The sequence below is a fragment of the Macaca thibetana genome, chromosome 3, assembly GCF_024542745.1.
Source record: "Macaca thibetana thibetana isolate TM-01 chromosome 3, ASM2454274v1, whole genome shotgun sequence".
Lineage (NCBI taxonomy): Eukaryota > Metazoa > Chordata > Mammalia > Primates > Cercopithecidae > Macaca > Macaca thibetana.
Genome location: NC_065580.1, coordinates 113,742,104 through 113,763,987, shown reverse-complemented (window position 1 = coordinate 113,763,987; position 21,884 = coordinate 113,742,104). Strand labels below are relative to the sequence as shown.

The following is a 21,884-nucleotide window of genomic DNA, read 5'->3' as shown; positions in this document are numbered from 1 at the left end:
AAAGCCGCAATTACGTTTCCACCAATGTAATATTTAATGTCTCACAGACAGCATCAGCATTAGAAAACAGCCTGAGCTCCTTGTACTGTTTGTGTGATGTTCTTCTCACACACCAGAGCCCTAGTTTAAACGTACTGTAGGGAGATAAGCAAAGGGATATTGAGGAGACCAGAAGACAAAAATGAGGGATTGTGGCTAAGTATATTTACCTCCACACTTGTCTGTGTTCATGCCTCAGCCTGATCCAGGCTTCCTCATCTCCCACCTGGCTTCTGTAATTGTCTCCTAACTGATGTCCTTGCTCCCTGCCTCCTATCAGCAGAGTCAGAGAGTCTGTGTTCCACACCTCACCAGCAGCCATCACTGTTGATATTCTTCAGTTTGGCCATACCATTGCACACTGGTGAGTGTGCAGTGGTATCACACTGTCATTTTAATTTTTATTCCTGGATGTCAAAAGAAGTTAAGCAGCTTTTCATAGGTTTAGTGGCATTTGGACATCTCTGCTTTGTGCGTTGCCCGTTGAAGTCTTTGGTCCATTTTTCTGTTGGTGTCTGTCCTTTTTCTTTTTGATTTCTAGGGGGTAGTGTTTGTAGTCTAGATATTAGTTCTTTGTCACCTAGACTTAGCTCAACATCTTTACCCACTCTGTGGCTTTCTCTTAATGTAAAGTTTTGATGAACAGTGGTTCTTAATTTTATTGTCATTCAGTTAATTAATCTTTTATTTTATGATTAATGCTTTCTATATTCCATTTAAGTTTTTTTTTTTGCTTCCACAAGGTCGTGAAAGTATTCTCACTTGTTTTCTTATGAATTAGAAGCTTTATTATAATAATTTCATGTCTAGATGTACAATGGATTTGGAATAGACTGTGTATGTTGTGAGACTGCATTTGAGGTTTATTTGTTTTCTATATGGACAGCAAATTGACCCAACATCAAATTTTGAACAGGCTGTCCTTTCCGTAATGCACAGCAGCAGCACCGCTGTCATAAAACGACGATGATATGTGGTGCAACTACTTCTGGATTCTAATCGATTTAATTAGCTATTTGTCTGTTCTGTGCCCATGCCACACTATTTAATTCTTAGAGCTTCATATTTTGTATGGACATCTGACAGTATAAAATTCCTGCCTTTTTTTCTTTTTCAAGACTCTTTACCTCTACGTGGCATTTTGTATTCCTATACAAATGTTAGAATTAACTTGTCAAGTTACATTAATGTATCTCCCAGGATTTTGATTAGGATATCACTGAAACCACAGATTGATTTGGGGAAGAATTGACACCTAAAGAATATTGACTTTTCTAAGCCTTGAACAATATCTCCTTTCATCTAGGCTGTTTTAAATTTCTCTCAGCAATGTGGTAGTGCATGGTGTAACCATCTTCCTCCTCTGGTTAGATTTATTCCTTAGTTTTTGATGGTATTGTAAATAATATCTTTTAACAATTTTTATTTTCTGCTTGCATATAGAAATATGATTTATTGTACATATTTACCTTTTATTTATTCAATGACTTGGCTAAATTCACTAATTAATTTGGGTAGTTTGGGTAGTGTTTTATACTGTATACTGACCCAATAATGTTATCTGAGAATACAGACAGTTTTGTGTCTTCCTTTCCAGTGCTGACATACTTTATTTGTTTATTTTTTTACCGTGTTGCACTGGCTAGAATCTCTAGCACAATATTAAATAGAAGTGTCTAAAGTGTGCATCCTTGTCTTGTTCTTGATTCTCAGGAAATATATTTTAATAGTTTACCAGTAAGCATAGTGCTTGCTGTGGATTTTATTGTTGTTATTTATTAATATATTAAGTCCTCTATTGGATTGAAAATGTAAAAAGTAAAGTAGAGGTTCCTCTTCAATGACCTTTCTCCCCTTCTAATTAGGAATAAATAGTCACTTCTCTTAGAAGCAAAATTTATTCAAAGACCTGTGCTAACATTCTTAAATATCTGCTAGCCATAATAAAGAAATCAATGTACTTTATGTTCTTAGCTCCCACAATTTAGCCTAAATATTTACCCTGGCATGCTTATACTGGTCCAAGCAAGCATTAGGTCATAGCCTGTTCCTCTTCCTTATTTGAAGGTGTTTTTACCTTTCTCAGCATTCCACAAGTTACTTCCTCCTTCCTTTGTTCTCCTCTGCCTTTGCCTCTTTTTAAAAGTTCTAAGTTGCTAGCCAATTGGGACAAATACAAAATGTGAGGTTCTGTTTCAGCCAATGGAAACTGGACACAGCAGTAGGGTGGACATGTCAGGTTATAAATGACGTTGTTTCCTTTGTTTGGCATACTCTCATGGCAAAACTGCTGGTGAGTGTACCCTTTCTGCAGAAAGTAAAAACGGCTTTGCTGAGGAAATTACATTTTTATTCAAGTGCTATTTCTTTACGGCATCGGGAAACAAACATTTCTAACAAAAAAGTTACCTCCTATTCCTAGTTTTGTAGGACTTGTTGAAAATCATAAATGAATATTAAATTTTATCAAAGACTTTCTATGGATCTACAGAGATAAACATGATTTTTCTCCTTTATGTTGTCAATGTGGTGACTTACATTAATTTATTTTTAAGTTAAATTATTTTACTAGTACACTTACAAAGAGTAGCACAGAAGACAACAATTAAAACCTATATTGGCTTATAGGATAACTTACAAAGTACAGTGAAGAGATGGAATCTACTGGATGATAAAAATGCTACAAAACACATTTGTAGCTTGTTTTAAAAAATCCAAATGTTGGTAATGCCCAGAAAAATATAAAATAATTGTTTCTAATTGCTACACAGTTAATTGCTGACACTTGTTCACTGCAACAAGAGACGGGTATGGAATGAATTCTTCACACTGAGGTCTTTGTCCTGAATGCAGCCATAGTTGCTGCAATAGTGGTACAGAGCAGCTAAAACTCCTATAAAAATCTCACCATCTTTTTGGCTGGATGAACCAGGCAAAGAAGCCTGGGGCAACCAGCACCACCAGAGAGTAAAGGAGGAACTCCAGAAAGAAGAGAGCCAAAGGAGAGCCCCCAACGATGTATGGAAACTCAGCCCAAGTTTATGGTTGATCCCGGAATCATACATGCACAGGGCAAATGAAATCAGTTTGCAGTTAGGGCTTAAAGAACTGAACTTAGATCTGAGGTGCCTCCCACCACATGGATGACAGTAGGAGCCGCGCCAAATCAATTGCCTGCTGTAACAAAAACATCAATACCCCTTGAAGCAAAATCCAGAGTCTCTTCAGTATAACATTAACAATGCTCGAGACCATCATCCAGAATGACTTAATTTATTTAAAAAAATCACAAAATATGACCCATTTTCAATATTCCCCAGATGTTGAAATTATTAGGAAAATACTTTAAAGCAGCTATTATAACTATATCCCGTGTGGTAAAGGAAAATATTAACTTATGATGAATATACATAGGTAAGAAATATCAGCAAAATAAAACACATAAAATAAAACCAAATGGCAATCTTAAAATAAAAAATTCTGATATCTGAAAATATTCATTGCCTAGAAGCAATAGTAGAATGGACTTTATAGAGAAAACATACAGTAAAATTGAAGACAGATCAATAGAAATTATCCATTTACAAGGAGAGAGAAGACAGCCTCAGGGACCTGTGGGACTCTGAAGATCTAGCATATGGGTCATTTGGAGGTCAAGAAAAAGGGGAGAGAATTAAACAGAAAAATACTTGAAAAAATAAATAACGGTCAAACTTCCTTGATTTGGTGAAAACATAAACTTATAGATTCAAGAAGTTCAGTGAACCAACGATAGAATAAATCAGAGGAAAACTGTTATGAGTAGAATTGTGTCCCTCAACAGGTACGCTGAAGTCTAAGACCCTGGTGCTTTTGAATGCAAACTTATTTGGAAATAGGGTCTTTACAGATGTAATCAAGTTAAGATGAAGCCATTAGGGTGGGCCCTAATCCCGTATGACTGATGTCCCTCTAAGAAGAAGAAAATTTGGACACAGAGACACACAGGGAGAGCACCACATGAAGATGGAGGCAGAGATGGAGTCTACAAGCCAAGAATGCCAAGAATTGCCTACATCGCTGGAGCTAGGGGAGAGGCATGGAACAGCTTTAGAGCCTTCAGAAGGAACCAACTCTTCATTTTGGACTTCTGGCCACCAGAACTATGAAACAATATATGCTTGTAGTTTTAAGCCACCCAATTTGTGGGACTTTGTTATGACAGCTCTAAGAAACTAATACAAAAACCACGCCTGGGAATGCCAAAATCCAACTTGAAAACCAAAGACAAAGAGAAAACCCTGAATCTGCCAGAGAAAACTGACACCTGACAGATAGGAAAGCAACAATGATTTAAATTATTATAGATTTATTATTGGAAATGATAGAGACCATAACACAGTGGAACTGCGTTTTAAACCTTTTTTTGAGATGGGGTCTTGCCATGTTGCCCTGGCTGGACTTGAACTGCTGGGCTCAAGTAATACTCCCACCATAGACTCCTGAGTAGCTGGGATTGTAGGTGTGTGCCATCTCACTGGGTGGAACCATATTTTTTCAAGTGTTGAGGGGAAACACACCAGTTAACCCAGAATTCTATATCCAGTGAAAATATCTGCAGAGAAAATATCTGTAGGACATTAAATAAAGACATTCAAATAAACAATAAGAGGATTAGTCTCAGCAGACCCACTCTAGAAAAGCCAGGGGAAGGAGCTCACGATGAAAGGAAATGATATCAGAGGAAAACCCAGGTCTTCAGAAATAAATGAAGAGGCCAGGTGCGATGACTCATGCCTATAATCTCAGCACTTTGGTAAATCGAGGCGGGTGGATCACCTGAGGTCAGGAGTTTGAGACAAGGAGGCCAACATGGTGAAACCCCATCTCTACTAAAAACACAAAAACTAGCTGGGTGTGGTGGTGGGTGCCTGTAATTCCAGCTACTCAGTAGGCTGAGGCAGGATAATCACTTGAACCCGGGAGGCGGAGGTTGCAGTGAGCCGAGATTGCGCCATTGCGCTCTAGCCTGAGGGACAAGAGTGAAACTCCATCTCAAAAAACAAAACAAAACAAAATTAAAAGAAATAAATGAGAAGCATTAGAAATAGGAAATGTATGGGGATGCATTAAGGACTATATTTTTTTCCTAGTTCCTTTAAAATACACATCCACTTAAAGCAAAAAATGTTAATATCGTCATGTAGGGTTTATAATGTACATACAATGTGATATATACAATAACTACAACAAGAAAGATCATGAGTGTGGATAAATGCAGGTAATATTGTTGAAGAGTTACTGCATTTTATGTAAAGTGGTACAATATTAACTCAACGTAGATCATGAAAATATAGGAAGGTATTTTCTAGTCCCTAAAGCAACTATGAAGGAAGTAACGCAAAACTGTGTACCTAAAAACCCAGTAGATAAATTGAAATGAAATTCTAAAATATATCCAAATAATCCAAAAACAATCAGGAAGGGGAAATAGGAAAACAATCCAGAGGACAAACAGAAAACAAATAATAAAATAGTGGGCCTAAATACAATTACATGAATAAATACGTTAAATGGTAATGGGCCATTCATTCCTATTAAAAGGCAGAGATTATTGTAATAAACAAAATTAAGTCCCAAGAATATGCTGTCCATAGGCAATGCACTTTATAAGTAAAAACACAAACATTTTGAAAGTAAATGGAAGGAAATAGGTATACCACTCAAACACTAAACATAAGGGAGGCTGGAGTGGCTATATTAGTGGGATAAAACAGACTTCAAGACAAGGAGCATTACCAAAAATAAAGAAAAATATTTTATAATTATAAACATGACGCACAGACATAACTATGCAAGTACCTGATACACGAGCTTCAAAATACATGCAACAAAAGTTGACAGAATTAGAGAAACAGACAATTCCATGAACATAGTAAAGGATTAAACATGCTTCTTGTGGCAACTGATAGAACAGCTAGACATAGAAAGCAATAAAGACACAGAGAATCTCTACAACTCAACCACCTTGATTCAACTGATATTTATAGGACTTGATATGCCACAATAGGAGAATATACATTCTTTTCAAGTTGATATGGTAAGTCTACCAAAATGCATCATATGCTGGACTGTAAAACATGGCTTGATAAATTTAAATAGACTGCATTCATATAGAGTATATTCTCTAACCACAATAAAATAAAATTAAAAGTCAGTAACAGAAGAGATTTAGGAAAATACCCAGGTTTGGAAATTAAACAACATATTTCAAAATAATCCATGGGTCAAAGGAGGAATATGAAGAAATACTTTTGATGGAATGACAATGAAAGTATAAAATATATACAAATTTATAAAATGCAGTTAAGAGATTACAAGAAAATTTATTGCTTAAATAATTATATTAGAGAATAAATGTAAGTCTAAAATCAAGATCTAGAATTTTACCCTAAGGAGCTAAAAAAAAAAAAAAAAAAAGAAAGAAAGCAATAAAGGAGATAAATAAATAAAAATAAGGGCATATATAAAAATAAATAGAAAACAGTTAAACATAGAGAAATGATGTCAAGAGCTAGTTCTTTGACAAAATTAACAAATTTAATAAACCGATATTTAGATCGGTTAACAAAAAGAGAGAAAAAGCAATTCACCAATATGTAAATGAAAGAGGTATTGTACTTAATAAGCCTACAAACATTAAAGGACAATAAAACAATTATTTTGAACAACTTTATGCCAAACAACACGAAAAAATGGCAACATTTCTTGAAAGACAAATGTTTTCTTTTAGAAGAAATAGGTAATCTAAATGACTCTTTTTATTTAAAAAACTGAATTCATAATTTAAAGTATTCTCACAGAGAAACTCCAGCCTAAGATGTTTTCACTGGTAAATTATATCAAACATTTAAGGAAGAAATAATAATTATACACAGACATTTCCAGAAAATATAAGAAGAGGAAAACTTCCTGTTGTGGACTGAAACCTGTTATGGACTGAATGTGTGTGTGTGTGTTTCTCCTTCCACCACCAACCCCCAAGTTTATATGTGAAACTCTAACACCCAAAGTGATGGTATTAAGAGGCGGGGCCTTTGGAGGTCATGACGTTTAGATGAGGTCATGAGGATAGGGTCCTCATGATGGGATTAGTGCCCTTATAAGAGGAATCAAGAGCTCACTCACTTAAACCCGTGTGCTCTCTTTCCTTTTCTCTCTTTCTAACGTGTGGATGCAGCCAGAAGGCAGCCATCTGCATCCCCAAAGAGGCCCTCACCAGAACCCAACCATGCCAGCACCCTGGGCTCGGACTTCCCAGCTTCGGAACTTTGAGAAATACCTATCTGTTGTTTAAGCCACCCAGTTTATGGTGTTTTGTTATAGCAGCCCAGGTTGACACAGACATTTCCCAAATCATTTTAAAGGCCAGCAGATACCAAAACCAATACCAGTACCACTGATACCAAGACAGACTAATACAAGAAAACTGAAGACCAATGTTCTTCATGAATGTGCATGCAAAAATCCTTGGCAAAACATTAGTAAACCAAATCCAACAATGTATGGAAAGAATGATACATCTTGACCAAGTAGGAAATCAATGGCTTCTATTCCTGATTCTTTATATCTATCCCACACATGGCAGCAGGGAGGTTTTCATAAAATGTTAATCAGACCATGATGCTTCCCTATTAAAAACACTCCAATGGCTTCTTATCACTCTTAGAGTAATATCCCAACTCTTCTCTGTGGCTTACAAGGAGCTGGCCCTGCCTCTCTCCAGCTTCTTCTTATGCCCCACCCCTCACACACTCACTGTACTCCAGCCACAACGACCTTCCTGCCATGCTCGTTACACTCGGGCCCTCACACTAGCTGCATCCTCTGTCTGGAACATGGATCTAACCAGGTTCTTCTTGCATGTCTGGCTTCTCAGGTCATGTGACGGCGACTCAGAAAGGCCTGCCTGGGCCACTGCTAACGAAAGGAGCCCCTTAGTCATGCATATCCTGTAATTGTGTGAGATTTCCTTCACACTACTTACTGCCCACTGAAATTATATTGTTAACTTATTTGTGTGTTTTGTTTTGTCTTCTCACATTGGAATATAAGCTCCATGAGCAAACGCTAGGCCTTCTCTGTCTAATCTTCTAATCTTGTGATCAGATTGATGCTGCTGACCGTGCATGCATGGGGATTAATCCACCCAGCTTTGGAAGGCAAAGGCCGAGAGAAGGCACTGGAGGCTAACAAACACCATGGCTTCAGGCTGGAATTTGGTATTTGCTCCATCCACTTGATATTGCTGAGAATCTGCTTTTAGGAGTTCTTTGTTTTATTCAGATGTCTAAACATACTCTCTACGTGAGCACCCAAGACCCTAGTTGCTGCTGTTTGTGTTTAACTTCTCTGTGTAACTATCATCTTAAAGGTGTTCATTGTATCCATCCAGGAAAGAAAACGAACTTGAAAATCAAGAAGAGTGTTCCTGGGTGCAAAGAGTTTCTAGTTACAGTCATAATAAAGAGAAGGAGATTGATCAATCAACATGGAACTCTCTTGTTTATTTATATTCACTTTCATTGCATTTCATATGTATTTATGTCTCTTAATTTTTCCCTCCTTATCTTAATAGAAACTTTAATTTTTCTAAGGTTTAAGTTTTTTGTCTTTTTTTTTTTTGAGCCAGAAGTTCACTATGTTGCTCAGGCTGGCCTCAAACTCCTGGCCTTAAGCAATCCTCCCACCTCAGCCTCCCAAGTAGCTGTGACTAACATGTCTTAATTAGCAAAAAAATACGTTTCAAGTTTGAATTTACATAAATTTGAAAAGAATCGTATAAGACTTCAATGCAACATTAACCACAGAAATAAATGTAGCATTTAAACTACATATTAAAGGATATTCTTGCACTTAAGTGCAGGCAACTTCAATGATTTCTCGTTGAATACCCTTTATATATTAGTCAGTAAACGCAGAAAGCAGGGCAGTTTGGTTCTTACCCTCTTGCATAGAAATCTGAAGACTTGCATGAATCCTGTAGGAACAGGGTATCATCATTTCACTCACCAGGGTGCCACATGGGACCTCAAAGCCAACATTAGCTTTCATTTGCAAGGAATAAGGGAACCATACTAAATGAGAGCGACTAGAATAAGCCCAGCCCAGTTGCCATCACTTGTCCATGCACACCACAAGCTCTAACCACATGATATTTCCAAACAGTATGCTAAGTGTCTGTGGGATGCCTTGGTACCTTTGCACATGCTGTTCCTTCTGCCTGGAAGGACCCTTCTACCCTGAAAAGCATTTTGTCCCCTGTGAAGACCACGTCCAGTAGCATATCCCCTGTGAAGTCTTCTCTCAGGCCACGTTGCTCTTTTCTTTGTATTCTGTAGTGTTTTGTTCATACTTTGATTAGAACATTTACTGTGTTATATTTGTATTGTCTCCTTCTACTAATCTGAGAGGTCATTTAGTGTGATGGCACGATCTCAGCTCACTGCAACCTCCGTCTCCTGGGTTCAAGCGACTCTCCTTCCTCGGCCCCCCGAGTAGCTTGGATTACAGGCGCCTGCCATCATGCCCAGCTAATTTTTGTATTTTTAATAGAGATGGGGTTTCACCATGTTGGTCAGGCTGATCTAGAACTCCTGACCTCAGGTGATCCACCCGCCTCAGCTTCCCAAAGTGCTGCGATTACAGGCGTGAGCCACCACGCCTGGCCATCTGAGAGGTCTTATCTGTCAATCAGCTATGTGTCCTTTCAGTGACTTCTATCTTTACTACAGAGTAGACATTTAATAGACATTTCTTAAATGAAAGGGAGAGGTTGTGATCAGTTTGAATGTCTGGTATAAACTGTTGATACCCTTCCAGAATTTACTCACAACTGCCTAAGAATAAAACTGTTCAGTATTAGGCTCTAGAGGCAGACTACCTGGTTCAAATACTGGTTTTGCCATTTACCAGCTGTGTGGCCTTGGGAAATTTACTTAACTTCTCTGTGCCTTAGGAGTTTCGTCCCCTTTAAACAAAGATTATAATAGTGTATACCTCATAGGGGTGTTGTGAGGATTAAGTGAATTGATTACATAAAATCTTTAGAACACTGCTTGGCATAGTAGGCCCTTTATAAACCCCATGTAACCTACTGTTAGTAGGTTCCAGGAACTGGAAATATGCAGATGAATTAGATGTGATTTCCTTTTCTTCATCGTCTTGTGGGAAAGACAGAGGTGGATATAAAAGGAACCTGGCAACACCATGGCAGAGTCTGTACAAGGAAGTGCTTTGTTCCTAAGGCCTGGGGTGGAGGAGTCCAGGAGCACCCCATATGGGAAGTGGTAGTTTAGCTGAGATTTGATGGATGAGTGGTAGTTGCTGGGTGGATTAGGTGGGGACGTGCATTTTAGACAAATATAAGTAAAGATAAAACATGAAAGACAGGCCGGGGGTGGTGGCTCATGCCTGTAATCCCAGCACTTTGGGAGGTCTAGGCGGGCGAATCACCTGAGGTCGGGAGTTCAAGACCAGACTGGCCAACATGGAGAAACGCCATCTCTACTAAAAATACATTAGCTGGGTGTGGTGGTGCATGCCTGTAATCCTAGCTACTCGGGAGGCTGAGGCAGGAGAATTGCTTGAACCCAGGAGGGGGAGGTTGCAATAAGCCAAGATCAGGCCAGTGCACTCCAGCCTGGGTGACAGAGTAAGACTTTTCTAAAAAAAAAAAAAAAAAAAAAAAAAAAAAAAAATATATATATATATATATATATATATATATATATATACACACACACACACACACATACACGACAACATGAAAGCATGTGGAGCATTTGGGGAGTGGCCTTGGCATAGATCTGAGGTGAAAGGTAGTGGGGAGTGAAGCTGGAGGATGTCACATGTGCTATTAGCTAGTTTATTCAATACCTGTGTTCAACCATCTTCTCTCCTGCCTTCCTCTACCAGAATCAGGGAGGTGAAATGCTAAGTGTTTCCATCCAGGCGAGGCCATATGTGAGGGAACAGGGTATTAGCTGAGAAGGGCTTTTCTCCCAGGAAGAAAATGCAAAGTCCTGCAAGGAGAAGGCTTTTTTGGCCTGTTGCTTTCTTCCTGCCTGGAATTTGGACTTGAGGCTTTAACAGAGGAGGATGAGGCCATCTGCTAAGGATGGTGCAGTGGGCAGGCCCGGAGAGCTGGGAGCCCTGGGGGCTCACTCAACAGCGGCACTGCCTGGATCACCTCCCTCTGGACGTCTTGTTTGTGAGAAATATCAGAGCCAGTCAGATTTCCTCTTGCTTGGAGCCAAATACATACTTAACTGACATAATGGTAAGCAACGCCCGATCAAAGAAGGCCTTGAATGCTCTGCAGAGGAGCTATGACATTGACATTTGGACCCTGGGAACTATTGTACAATTTAGGGGCTGAATGGACAGTTTTGCAGCAACACAAACCTTGGTTCAAATCTCCATTCAGCCAGTTACACACTGTTTAACTTGAGACATCAGTTATCCTCAGCCTGAGCCTTATCAGGCGGACATGAGATGAGGGATATTTTAGATGAATAACTATAACTGCACCACGTGGGATGGAAGGGAGGCAGCCCAGAGCAGAGGGCTGGGGAGGATTTGCCAGTATTCTGCCAGAATAAAATCAGTCTTAATCAAAGCTTCAGAAATCATTTCAGAACTTAAAGTGTATTCTAGTTGATGTTTTTAGCCAAAAAACATTCTGATGGTGCTGGATTTTCCAAACATTCTCTGCCACTTAAAACACCTTTATGACTAAATGTCTTAGAATAGGTTCCACTAAAGTCCTTCAGAAGAGAGAAGCCTTCCCTCTCATACAAAATAAATTCCTGTGGTATCTTTTATTATCCCTAGGAATGTAGGGAAGAGTTCAGAAATAATTGATGAGCACAGCCAGGACTGAATAAACAAATTAAGATTCATTATTCCATTCGAGTGGTGCTATCAGTGTTTTAGAATCCGTTGATAACCAGCGCTAGGAGGAAGTTTCAGTACAAGTCTATTTCCCTCATGTCTACTTCAAAGCTCTAACGAAGCTCTTCTGGGAAACCTGGGAGAGGGTTAATTAAGCCCAGGAAGGGAGTGGTATGATTTAATAGATAATAAAAAATATTTGCTCTCATATGTCTAATTATGTTTTCTTGTCAAGGATGCTTGAAAGCTCTAAGTCAGAGATGATCTACTCTGAAAAATAAAGGAAGAAATCCTCTCCAAAGCAAGTTCCTTCAGTGGGAGCATGTTTCCATCAATAATAGGCTGAGGAGGGTAATCTAAGCCTCGGGTGGAGGATAACTGATCTCTCAAATTTATAAAACTATTAACTGGCCAAGCTGGGATTAGAATTCGGGTTTCTATGACTATAAAAGTGTACTTTTAACCTACATTATACTCCATCCACTCTCATGACCTAGGCCTCCCCGCCCCTCAACTACATGGTTTGGGGGTTATAGCTTCAAACTCAGGTCTGGCAGGGAGGCAGCCAAATGGGTGGTGATGACTTTCTTTTTTCTTTCTTTTTCAGAGACAGGGTCTCGCTCTGTTACCCAGCTTGGAGTGCAGTGGCATGATCCCAGCTCACTACAACCTCTGCCTGTGAGGCTCAAGAAATCCTCCCACATCAGCCTCTCCAGTAGCTGGGACCACAGGCACACACCGCCATGCTCAGCTAATTTTTTTTTGTTTTGTTTTGTTTTGGTAGAGACAGAGTTTTGCCATGTTGCCCAGGCTGGTCTTGAACTTCTGGAGTCAAGTGATTCACCTGCCCTAGCCTTCCTAAGTGCTGGTATTATAAGTGCAGGCTACCTTGCCTGGCCAAATAAGTGGTGACAACTTTCTGTGTGTCCTTTAGGAGAGAACTTTGAGGACCCTCCAAACCCCTGGCAAAGGCGACACTTTTAGGAGTGAAGAAGGGCCTTTGTAGACAACACAGACTATTCAATACTCTAGCAAGCTGCCCAGCCCCGTGCAAACCATGAAGATGGGATAAACCATTAGGCTTCACTATCTATTTAAATCAAATAATATTTAACCCAACCAGGGATATTCTAGGGCTTACTTATTCACCTATCCCAGGAACCTGATAGTTTTAGAATCTCTGGAACTGGTCTAGAAGGCTACATGTGAGATTTGACACCCTTGCTCAAGGATCATGTGCATGGTAAGAGCTGTGGAGAAACTGGAAGGCTCTGATCACAACTCTTCTCTTCCTTCTCCCACATGAAGGGCAGAGGGAAAGGCCGTCCTTCTCATGGCATGGGTTCTGAATCAGAAGAGGCTACTGCATGCAGTGCAATGAAAAGTGTGTTAGTTCTGTCTGGGGAGACTTGATCAAGATCCCTGAGTTGCAACTGCTGGAGAACATGGCTCCCTTCTAAGACCATGACAGCCACAGATTCAGCAGCAGAGCCCAGGGCTCCATGAATGGAGGGAAGGAGGAGAGCTGGTTCATAGTCAGCCCTTTCACTTTGTTACTTGGGCTTCTTTTCAGGGCCCACAGCACTCACCTCGGCCTGCCAGATGGGGTTCACGGTGTTGCCTATGATCTTGGATCTCCTCTCCTGTCCATGGTGAGGGAGGGCGGGGAAGATGCTGTGCTTCCCAGGCTGAATGGAAATCTTCAGATAAGGGTCTGGGTTGAAAAACATCCCTTTCTTCAACCCCATGGCTTGGAAATCTATAAAATAAAGGATACTTTAATTTAAATATGTTTTAGGGAGGTTAACAACTGGCACTTGGTAACTACACCTTTCATGAGAGGACCGTTGGCCCTTATGAACTAGATCTCTAGTGTTACTCAGGCAGGTAAATGGGCTGGGGTGAAGGAGTGAGGGTCACCCCAGGAAACGTGGGTAGCCCAGGGAGACAAAGTTCAACTTTGGAAATTTGATGGGTCTGGGTGTAAAATTCCTCTGCAAGGTGAAGACATTAAAAAAATAAGGGTTGGAGTCTCACAATATATGTGGGCCTCATTGAGTAAGGTGAGAGAATTGGCAGAAATAAAGAGAGAGAAGAGGATGAAAAGAGCACAGAGCGTGGACAATGGAGGAAAGAACAAACAAGACCTGGCCTCCATGGGGCTGAGTGCAGTCAACGAGGAGAGTTCTGAGAAACCCTGCTGCCAGGGAGGGCAGGGCTTTGAAAACCAAGCTGTTCTGTTTAATTGAAGATATCTGACCATGTACAATTTCATGCTGCACAAGGAGAGACAGAAAGAGTGTGTGTGCACAAGATCATTTATGGCAATGGTTTATAGTTGGATAATTTGAAATCACATTATATTTATTAGAAATATATTTATGATGTCAAGGAATATAATTTTTTTTTTTTTTTTTTGAGATGGAGTCACCCAGGCTGAAGTATAGTGGTGGGATCTTGGCTCACTGCAAACTCTGCCTCCCGGGTTCAAGCATTTCTTCCTGCCTCAGCCTCTCGAGTAGCTGGGATTACAAGTGCCTACCACCATGCCTCACGCCCGGTGAATTTTTGTATTTTTGGTAGAGACGCGTTTTCACCATGTTGGCCAGGCTGGTCTTGAACTCCTGACCTCAGGTGATCCACCCGCCTCGGCCTCCCAAAGTGCTGGGATTACAGGTGTGAGCCACCGCTCCCAGCCAAGGAATGTAATTTTTAAAGCTTTTTCTATTGTTGAAGTATTTTTCAAACAAAATTATTTACATTTATACACAAGTGTAACAAATGGAGGTAAAGATACACAGGATCAGGGATTCCCAGTCAAGGTATAAGTTGTGAGGGGTTTCAATAATTTGTTACTGATGAAAAAGCACAGATGTTTTCATATGCATTTATTTAAAAGTTATTTTGAGTTGATCCAAGGTTATCTGCTTAATAAAATTATTCCTACTCTCTGGCATGATAATATATTACTGCTCTGTGAAAGGGCCATATAGTCAAAATGGCCCCCAAATGCCAAAGGAGTTGAGAAACCAAAGAACGAGGCAGACAAATCCAGTTTGTCGGTAAAAGGAGTTTTATTAGGGAACTCACAGACAAGCATGGTCTTGGGCTGCAGGAGACTGGTAGATCTCTGCACTGTTACTCGCCAGATCCAGGGCTTATGTACCATAGGGAAGGGGTAAATAAGCCACTGCTCTGTGCAAGACAATGAAAGGCAGCCCTCCAGAACAGGCAGGAATGCTGCCTGCATCACAGCCTGTTGTTTCTGCAATAACGTCAAGGTTGACGTGTTCTTACACTAGAGACAGTGGATAAAGTAGGAAGAGGAGGCATTCACAGGACTGGGGGTGATCAGAAGTCAACACAGTGGATTCACATCCACAGTGGAGTCACTTTCACCCCCACACTTGCCAATGAAAGAAAGAAGGCAAGAAGTACAAGCATCACAGAAATTTGCAAAACCCAGGCCACATCTGCAGGAATATGTGTAGACAGAAGTTAACATAGCAGCCTGACACTACTCAACTGTTTATTTGGTTGGCTCTTGGCTAATGTCTAGAAACTTGGATTTCAAGAGGGCTCCTACCTTCCCAGAACTGGTAAGAGTGGCTCACTGTGCCTTAAGTGTTTGTGTAAATGATGTGGCTTATGGTGAACACTGCTTTCCTTCTGGGAGGCTGGAAGTTTGGTGTGGGCTAAGCAGAAGATGCACACATGACCAGCACCGCCCCCACTGTCCCCCAACACCTCACTGAGTAGAAACCCTGTCTCTTGTCTCTAAGAAGCTTCCCTGGTAGATAGCATTTCCACATGTTGTCACAGTTCATCCTGGGGGAATGAAGCATGTCTGTGTAACTCCACCGGGAGAGGCCCATTGGAAACTTGTTCCTGGGTTCCTCTAGACTTTGCCCTAAGCACCTTTACCCTTAGCTGATTTTGCTAAGTATCCTTTCACTGTAATAAGTCATACCAAGAGTATAACTAGATGCTGAGTCTCGTGAGTCCTCCTAGCAAATTGTTGAACCTAGGGGTGGTCTTGGAGACCCTGACTTATTAGAGTGTGAAAGACATATACATATATATGTATATATGTGTTACATATATACATATATGTGTTACATATATATATGTTACTATATATATAAAATTCATCATAAAATAGTGACTACCATTGCCTCCACCACCACCTACCGTTTATTTGCTATCTACTAAATTCTGGGAACCATTCTAAGCACTTAAAATACATTTTCTGATTTAATCCTGACCACAAACTCCACAAGGTAGAGATTATATCCTTAATACAAGGAAGAGAAAATGAAGGCTTACAGATTGTCAGGGCTGGTCGACATCAGAGATAAGATTTGAACCTGCCTCTTTGATTCCGAAGTCTGTGCTTTTGTTTGTCTGTTTGTTTTGAGACGGAGTTTCACTCTTGTAGCCCAGGCTGGAGTGCAATGGTGTAATCTTGGCTCACTGCAACCTCTGCCTCCTGGGTTCAAGCAATTCTCCTGCCTCAACCCACTGAGTAGCTGGGAGTACAGTTGCTCGCCACCACCCTTGGCTAATTTTTTGTATTTTTAGTAGGAATAGGGTTGCATCATGTTGGCCAGCTGGTCTTGAACTCTTGACCTAGGGTGCTCCACCTTGGACTCCCAAAGTGCTGGGATTACAGGTGTGAGCCACCGTGCCCAGCCCAAAGTCTGTGCTTTTAATCAATCTGTTATATTGTCTTTTTATAAAAATGTCAACTTTGGCATTGGTTAAATTCTCAACTATAAATGAGTCTTTTTCCATACACTTTGTTCTGTTCTATCAAACAACTTGTCCGTATCTGCACCAACATGTTTTTATCAAATGTTTGATAGCTGCTAAATTAAGTCACTCTTATTGTTCTTATTTTTTTAAAAAAGAAAACACCTTTCTTTATCACTCAGCCATTTATTGTTCCAGATGAATCTTATTAAATTTTAATAACTCCTTTCAAAACACTTAGATTTTTATTAGAACTGCAATGAATTTATACATTAGCTTTGGGATAATTAGTAGCTTTAGAAAACAGAGACTTCCACTCAAGGGCACATGTTTCTTCATTTGTACAGGTCTTCTTTCCTGTCCTTCAGCAAATGTTTACACTTTCCTTTATAAAGACTTATGTATTTAAGTTCAGTCTGAATACTCAATGAGATATACGTTTCATGGAATAAAAGTATTTGAAAACTGCTGCAATAAGAGGTATAATTTTAAAGGCCCTGGACTGCTAGTCATTTGGGAACACTCACTATTGAACTTTGTAACTTTGAGTAAACCAATTTAACTCTTTCAGGTCTTAATGTTTTCCACTGTGAGACTGTTGGGAGAAATGTCCATAAGAGCATGTAGAGTTCTAGAATTTTCCAAAAGTAAATGCTACGTTAAAGGAGAATAGTTAATTTCCTCTCATTTTTGCCTGTATTTTTTGGTTCTGGTGATAAACATATGTACATTTATTACAATACTTAAAAATATAGAATAAAAAATAAGATTTTAAAGTTATTTCAAATAACTAATGGAAATAATTATTTATTTCAAGTAAGTACCCCCTCCCCACCAGTGGCAACCTTTGCCAAACCTTATTTCCTCCTAGTATTTTTCTTTGCACGGTTGAGAACATATTGCATATTCATTATTGCATCCAAGATTTTTCTTTTGACTTGCATTATATGTGTAAGACACCAGAATATATCACCCCATTATATGTGAGAGCCCGGGAAACAACATCCCAAAATCTGTGACTTTGGTATAAGGATTATTTAGAGCTGAAGACAACTGAGAAGAAGTAGATAAAAGAAAAGCTCTTTGCCCTCTTGCTATTTTCCCAAAAGCAGGGCATAAATTTACAAAGGTGTCCCTCTTCCGCTTTCTACCAGGGGGATCAAAGGTTGATCACCAGAGATGACTTCAGACCAGTACCAACCAGGAGACAGCACCAGATGAATCTGCATAATAAACTGTACTAAACAGCATCTATCTACCATACCATAGCCTTCCCAGAACTTGCTGCCCTTGAAGACTCAAAGTCCTTTTCCTTTGCCCTGTCACTTCACTAAAAATTGAACCGTTCTTTGTTGAAGACATTATATAAGCTGAAATTCTAAACCATATCTTTGAGATTTACTCATTTTCCCTGGGTATCTCCTATGTATACATAAGATATACATGTTAATAACTTGTTTGTTTTTCTCTTATTAATCTATCTTCTGTTACAGGGGGTCCTCAGCCAAGAACTTAAGAAAACTAGAGGAAAAATTATTTCCCACACCAACAACATCATAAGGATGTTCCTATGCCTTTTAGAACATTTTGTATACACAATTCTTAAGGGTATACAGTATTTAATAAATTGACTCTATGGTAATTTATTTAACCAAGCCCTAATTTTGAATATTTAAGTTGTCTCCAATATATTTGTAAATAAATCTTTGTTTGCATTTCTGATTTTTTCAGTTAGAATGCTAAAAGTGCACTTCATTGAAAATTAAAGTGATAATATTTACCTAGAAAATATGTTACCTCCAGGAAGTGGTAAAAACAGGAAATATAAAAAGACTTGACAATTAAAGCATTTGCATGAGCAATCTTGCTTCGATATGTTCATTGTACTCTTGGAGCTTTCTAAGATGGCAATTCCATCATCTACTTTCTGGTTATTTCTCCTTTCAAACCCTAAAAAGAAAATCAGTCTTTTTATATTGCAATGTCTCCAATTCTCAAGTTTTCTTGGATTTTATCTCCGTATGCTGGAGTACATGCTCACATATTATTTTGAAGTGAGGTGTAAGGGTGGAGTCTTTGAGCCCTTATAAACCTGAGGGTGTTCCTCTTGCCCTCCCACATAAATGAAAATCTGGTGGACATGGAAATCTTGGGTAAAAAAATTCTCCCCTTAGAACTTGTGAAATGGGAGAGTTCCCTCATCCCACCTCCCCCGCACAGGACATGCAACAGGGGTGTGGCTCCTATGCTCAAACCCCTTACGGGAGAGGGAACATGCAGACAGGCAGGTGCAGGAGCTGGGGTGAGTGCTTTTGGGCTCCGGCCCTGAGGTAGCATCTAGGGGAGGGTGTCTGTGACTCCTGAAGCCCCAGTGGGTACGTTACAGTGCTCCTTTAGCTCTGCTGTCTGCGGGTGGCTTAAGTGTTAACCAACTCATTGCCCTCTTGGTATCTGGATCCTTATCTGGCGTCCAGGAAGAATCAGATCACACACCAACTCAAAGGATGGTGAATGCAGGGGTTTTAGTGATTGGTGGAGGCAGCTCTCAGCAGGATGAATGGGGAGCTAGAAAGAGGATGGAGTGGGAAGATGATCTTCCCCTGGAGTTTGGCTGTCCCTCAGCTGATCTCCTCTTCGACCTTCCCCAGCTGAACTCCTCTCAACATTCGGATGCTCCTTCTCTTCTCTCCTTCTCTGCCGTGCCACTCTTCTGTTGCTCTGCTCTTCTGTTCATCTGCTTGTGGAGCCTGGGATATGGGGCTTATATGGGTACAAGAAAGAGGGGCATGGCGGGCCAAAAGGCAACATTTGGGTGTGAAAACATGAATGCCTGTTCCCATTTAGGGCCGTGGGTTTCCAGGATTGAGGGTGGGGCCTTTGCTGGGGAACTGCCCTCTTCTATCCTGTATTTCCCTGTCTCCTGTCCCTATCACTTGGTAGGCTTTGCTTCTTTATTTTGGCATCTCAGAAGACAAGTCTGAGATTAGCATGAGGATTGTTCTTTTGTACGTATCATGCATTTTCAGCCCAGATGTCTACTGTGGCTATATTTGAAAAAAAAAAAAATCTTTTTAAATGAGATTTGTCTAGGTGTTGGTCTCTTCATATACATTTCTTTTTCTGAGCACCTGATGGTCTTCTTTAATTTAAATACTCAAAATTATCTTCAACTTAAGCAAGTTTTCTTCTATTACTGTTTCTGTTCAGTTTGTTCTGATTTCTTCATCAAAAACATTGATTATGTGTTGGCTCTGTATGTGCCATTCATCTTTTTTCCCTCATCCATTTTGGGCTTTGCCCTTCATTGATGCCTTCTGGGAGAGACTCTCAAGAGACTGTCATATCACTGATTCCCTTTCTGTAGTGGTGCTTGTGCTCTGTACTGCTTTTGCAGGCTTTTAATTCTGTGATTGTACTTTTTAGAGTTTATTTTAAATCTCTTATTGACTGTGGTAGACCCCACAAAGATGTTCACATCCTAATCCTTGGAGCCTATGAATATGTTACCTTACATGGTAAAAGGGACTCTGCAGAGTGATTAAGTTAAGGATCTTGCAGTAGAGAGATTTATCTTGGACTGTCCAGGAGGGTGCAATGTAATCACAGAGTCCTTGTCAGATGGAGGCAGGAAGAGCAAAGTGAGGAGACGGCAATGTGATGAGAGAAGCAGAGATTGGAGCAATGTAGCCATGAACCAAAGAATGCTGGCAGCCCCTAGAAGCTGAAAGAGGCAAGGGATGGATTTGCACCAGAGCCCCCAGAAGGAAGCAGCCTGGCTGACAGCTTGATTTTAGTCCCTTAACATTCATTCTGGACTTCTGACCTGTAGAACAGTAATAGTACATTTGTGTTGTTTAAGCCACTAAGTTGGTGGCAATTTGTTATAGCAGCAAGAGAAAGCAAATACACTTGACTTTCTAAGTTTCTATTTTTGCAAGCTTTAAAAAACTCCCTTATCATCTTTTCTCATCTTTGATCTCTTAGTTAATATGCTCTGTACTTCCCTCTATTTTGTTGAGGGTACAAGCAGATGAGTGATAAATATTTTAGTTTTCTTTAGTAGGTATCTGTCAATAGAATAGTTTCTTTTTCTCTTGAGTATTATAGTCTTCAACTTTTTAATAGGGTAGAGTATTTTCTCCACACATTGTTCAAGTAAAAATTTCTATTGTTTACCTATGAGCATGTCATGTAGTCCTGGCATTTGTCCATCTTTAGTGAGTTTGGTTGTCCAACTGGTTGTTGCTGGAATCCTCAGCTCTGCTCTTATACTCAGAGCTGACCAGCATGGAGCAAATTTTTGATATTTTGTGGGCTTTGTTGATCTTTCTGTTTTGTCTTTTTTTTTTTTTTGAGGCATGGAATTTATTTTTATTTTAGTCTTTTGAAGCAGGGTCTTGCTTTGTCACCCAGCCTGGAGTACAGTGGCACAATTAGAGCTCACTGCAGCCTCTAACTCCTGGGCTCAAGTGATCCTCCTGCCCCAGCCTCCTGAGTAGCTGGGACTATAGGTACATGCCACCATGGCTGGCTTTTTTAACTTTTTGTAGAGATGGGATCTTGTTATATTACGCAGGTGGTCTCAAACTCCTGGGCTCAAGCAATCCTTCTGCCTTGGCCTCCCAAAGTGCTGGGATTATAGGTATGAACCACCATGCCTGGCCGCATGGAATTTATTTTGATAGTTTCAGCAGTATTTGCTTTTTGTCCTAGGCAGACATAGTGAACGCAACACACATATACACAGCCAACTATTAAGCATTATATATCCATGACCATTCCAAGCTTGCTCTGCTAGCTACTAACTTTATATCCCTAGTCACTTTCCTTTGCCGGGAATTGTTGTCTTGGAATAAATGTAGGAAAAGTGATGTGTTTGGGGACTGCAGGAGATGAACCAACCCTGATCACCTTATAAAGTAGCTTTGTGAACCAAGTTGGGGTGGTGGTGGCGGGGCTTCCTCCTCTGGTAGGTCTGTGAGCCCATGTCCTCATGGCAGAGGCAAAGCAGAGATGAAGGAATAGAGACTGTCCCCTCCACAGCCCTGCCCTGCTCACTGTGCATGGCATTCCTCTTGGGCTTCACGACTTGGACTTCACTGGAGCTTTGGTTAGTGATAATTCCTCTTGGTTTCTGGCACATAGTTGTGCAGCATTCC

The 21,884-nt window shown here is 40.1% G+C and overlaps 2 protein-coding genes across 9 annotated transcripts in view; one reads left to right on the top strand and one right to left on the bottom strand.

Moving 5' to 3' along the window:
- Positions 1-21,884, top strand: part of PSMA2 (proteasome 20S subunit alpha 2) — a 617,132-nt gene that overhangs the window by 99,886 nt on the left and 495,362 nt on the right. The window lies entirely within an intron of this gene.
- Positions 1-21,884, bottom strand: part of HECW1 (HECT, C2 and WW domain containing E3 ubiquitin protein ligase 1) — a 456,269-nt gene that overhangs the window by 143,539 nt on the left and 290,846 nt on the right. For all 8 annotated transcript variants that reach the window (XM_050783350.1, XM_050783356.1, XM_050783351.1 and 5 more), the window contains one exon: positions 13,563-13,732. In XM_050783350.1, the coding sequence (XP_050639307.1) occupies positions 13,563-13,732 (170 nt within the window). The remainder of the gene's footprint in view (positions 1-13,562; positions 13,733-21,884) is intronic.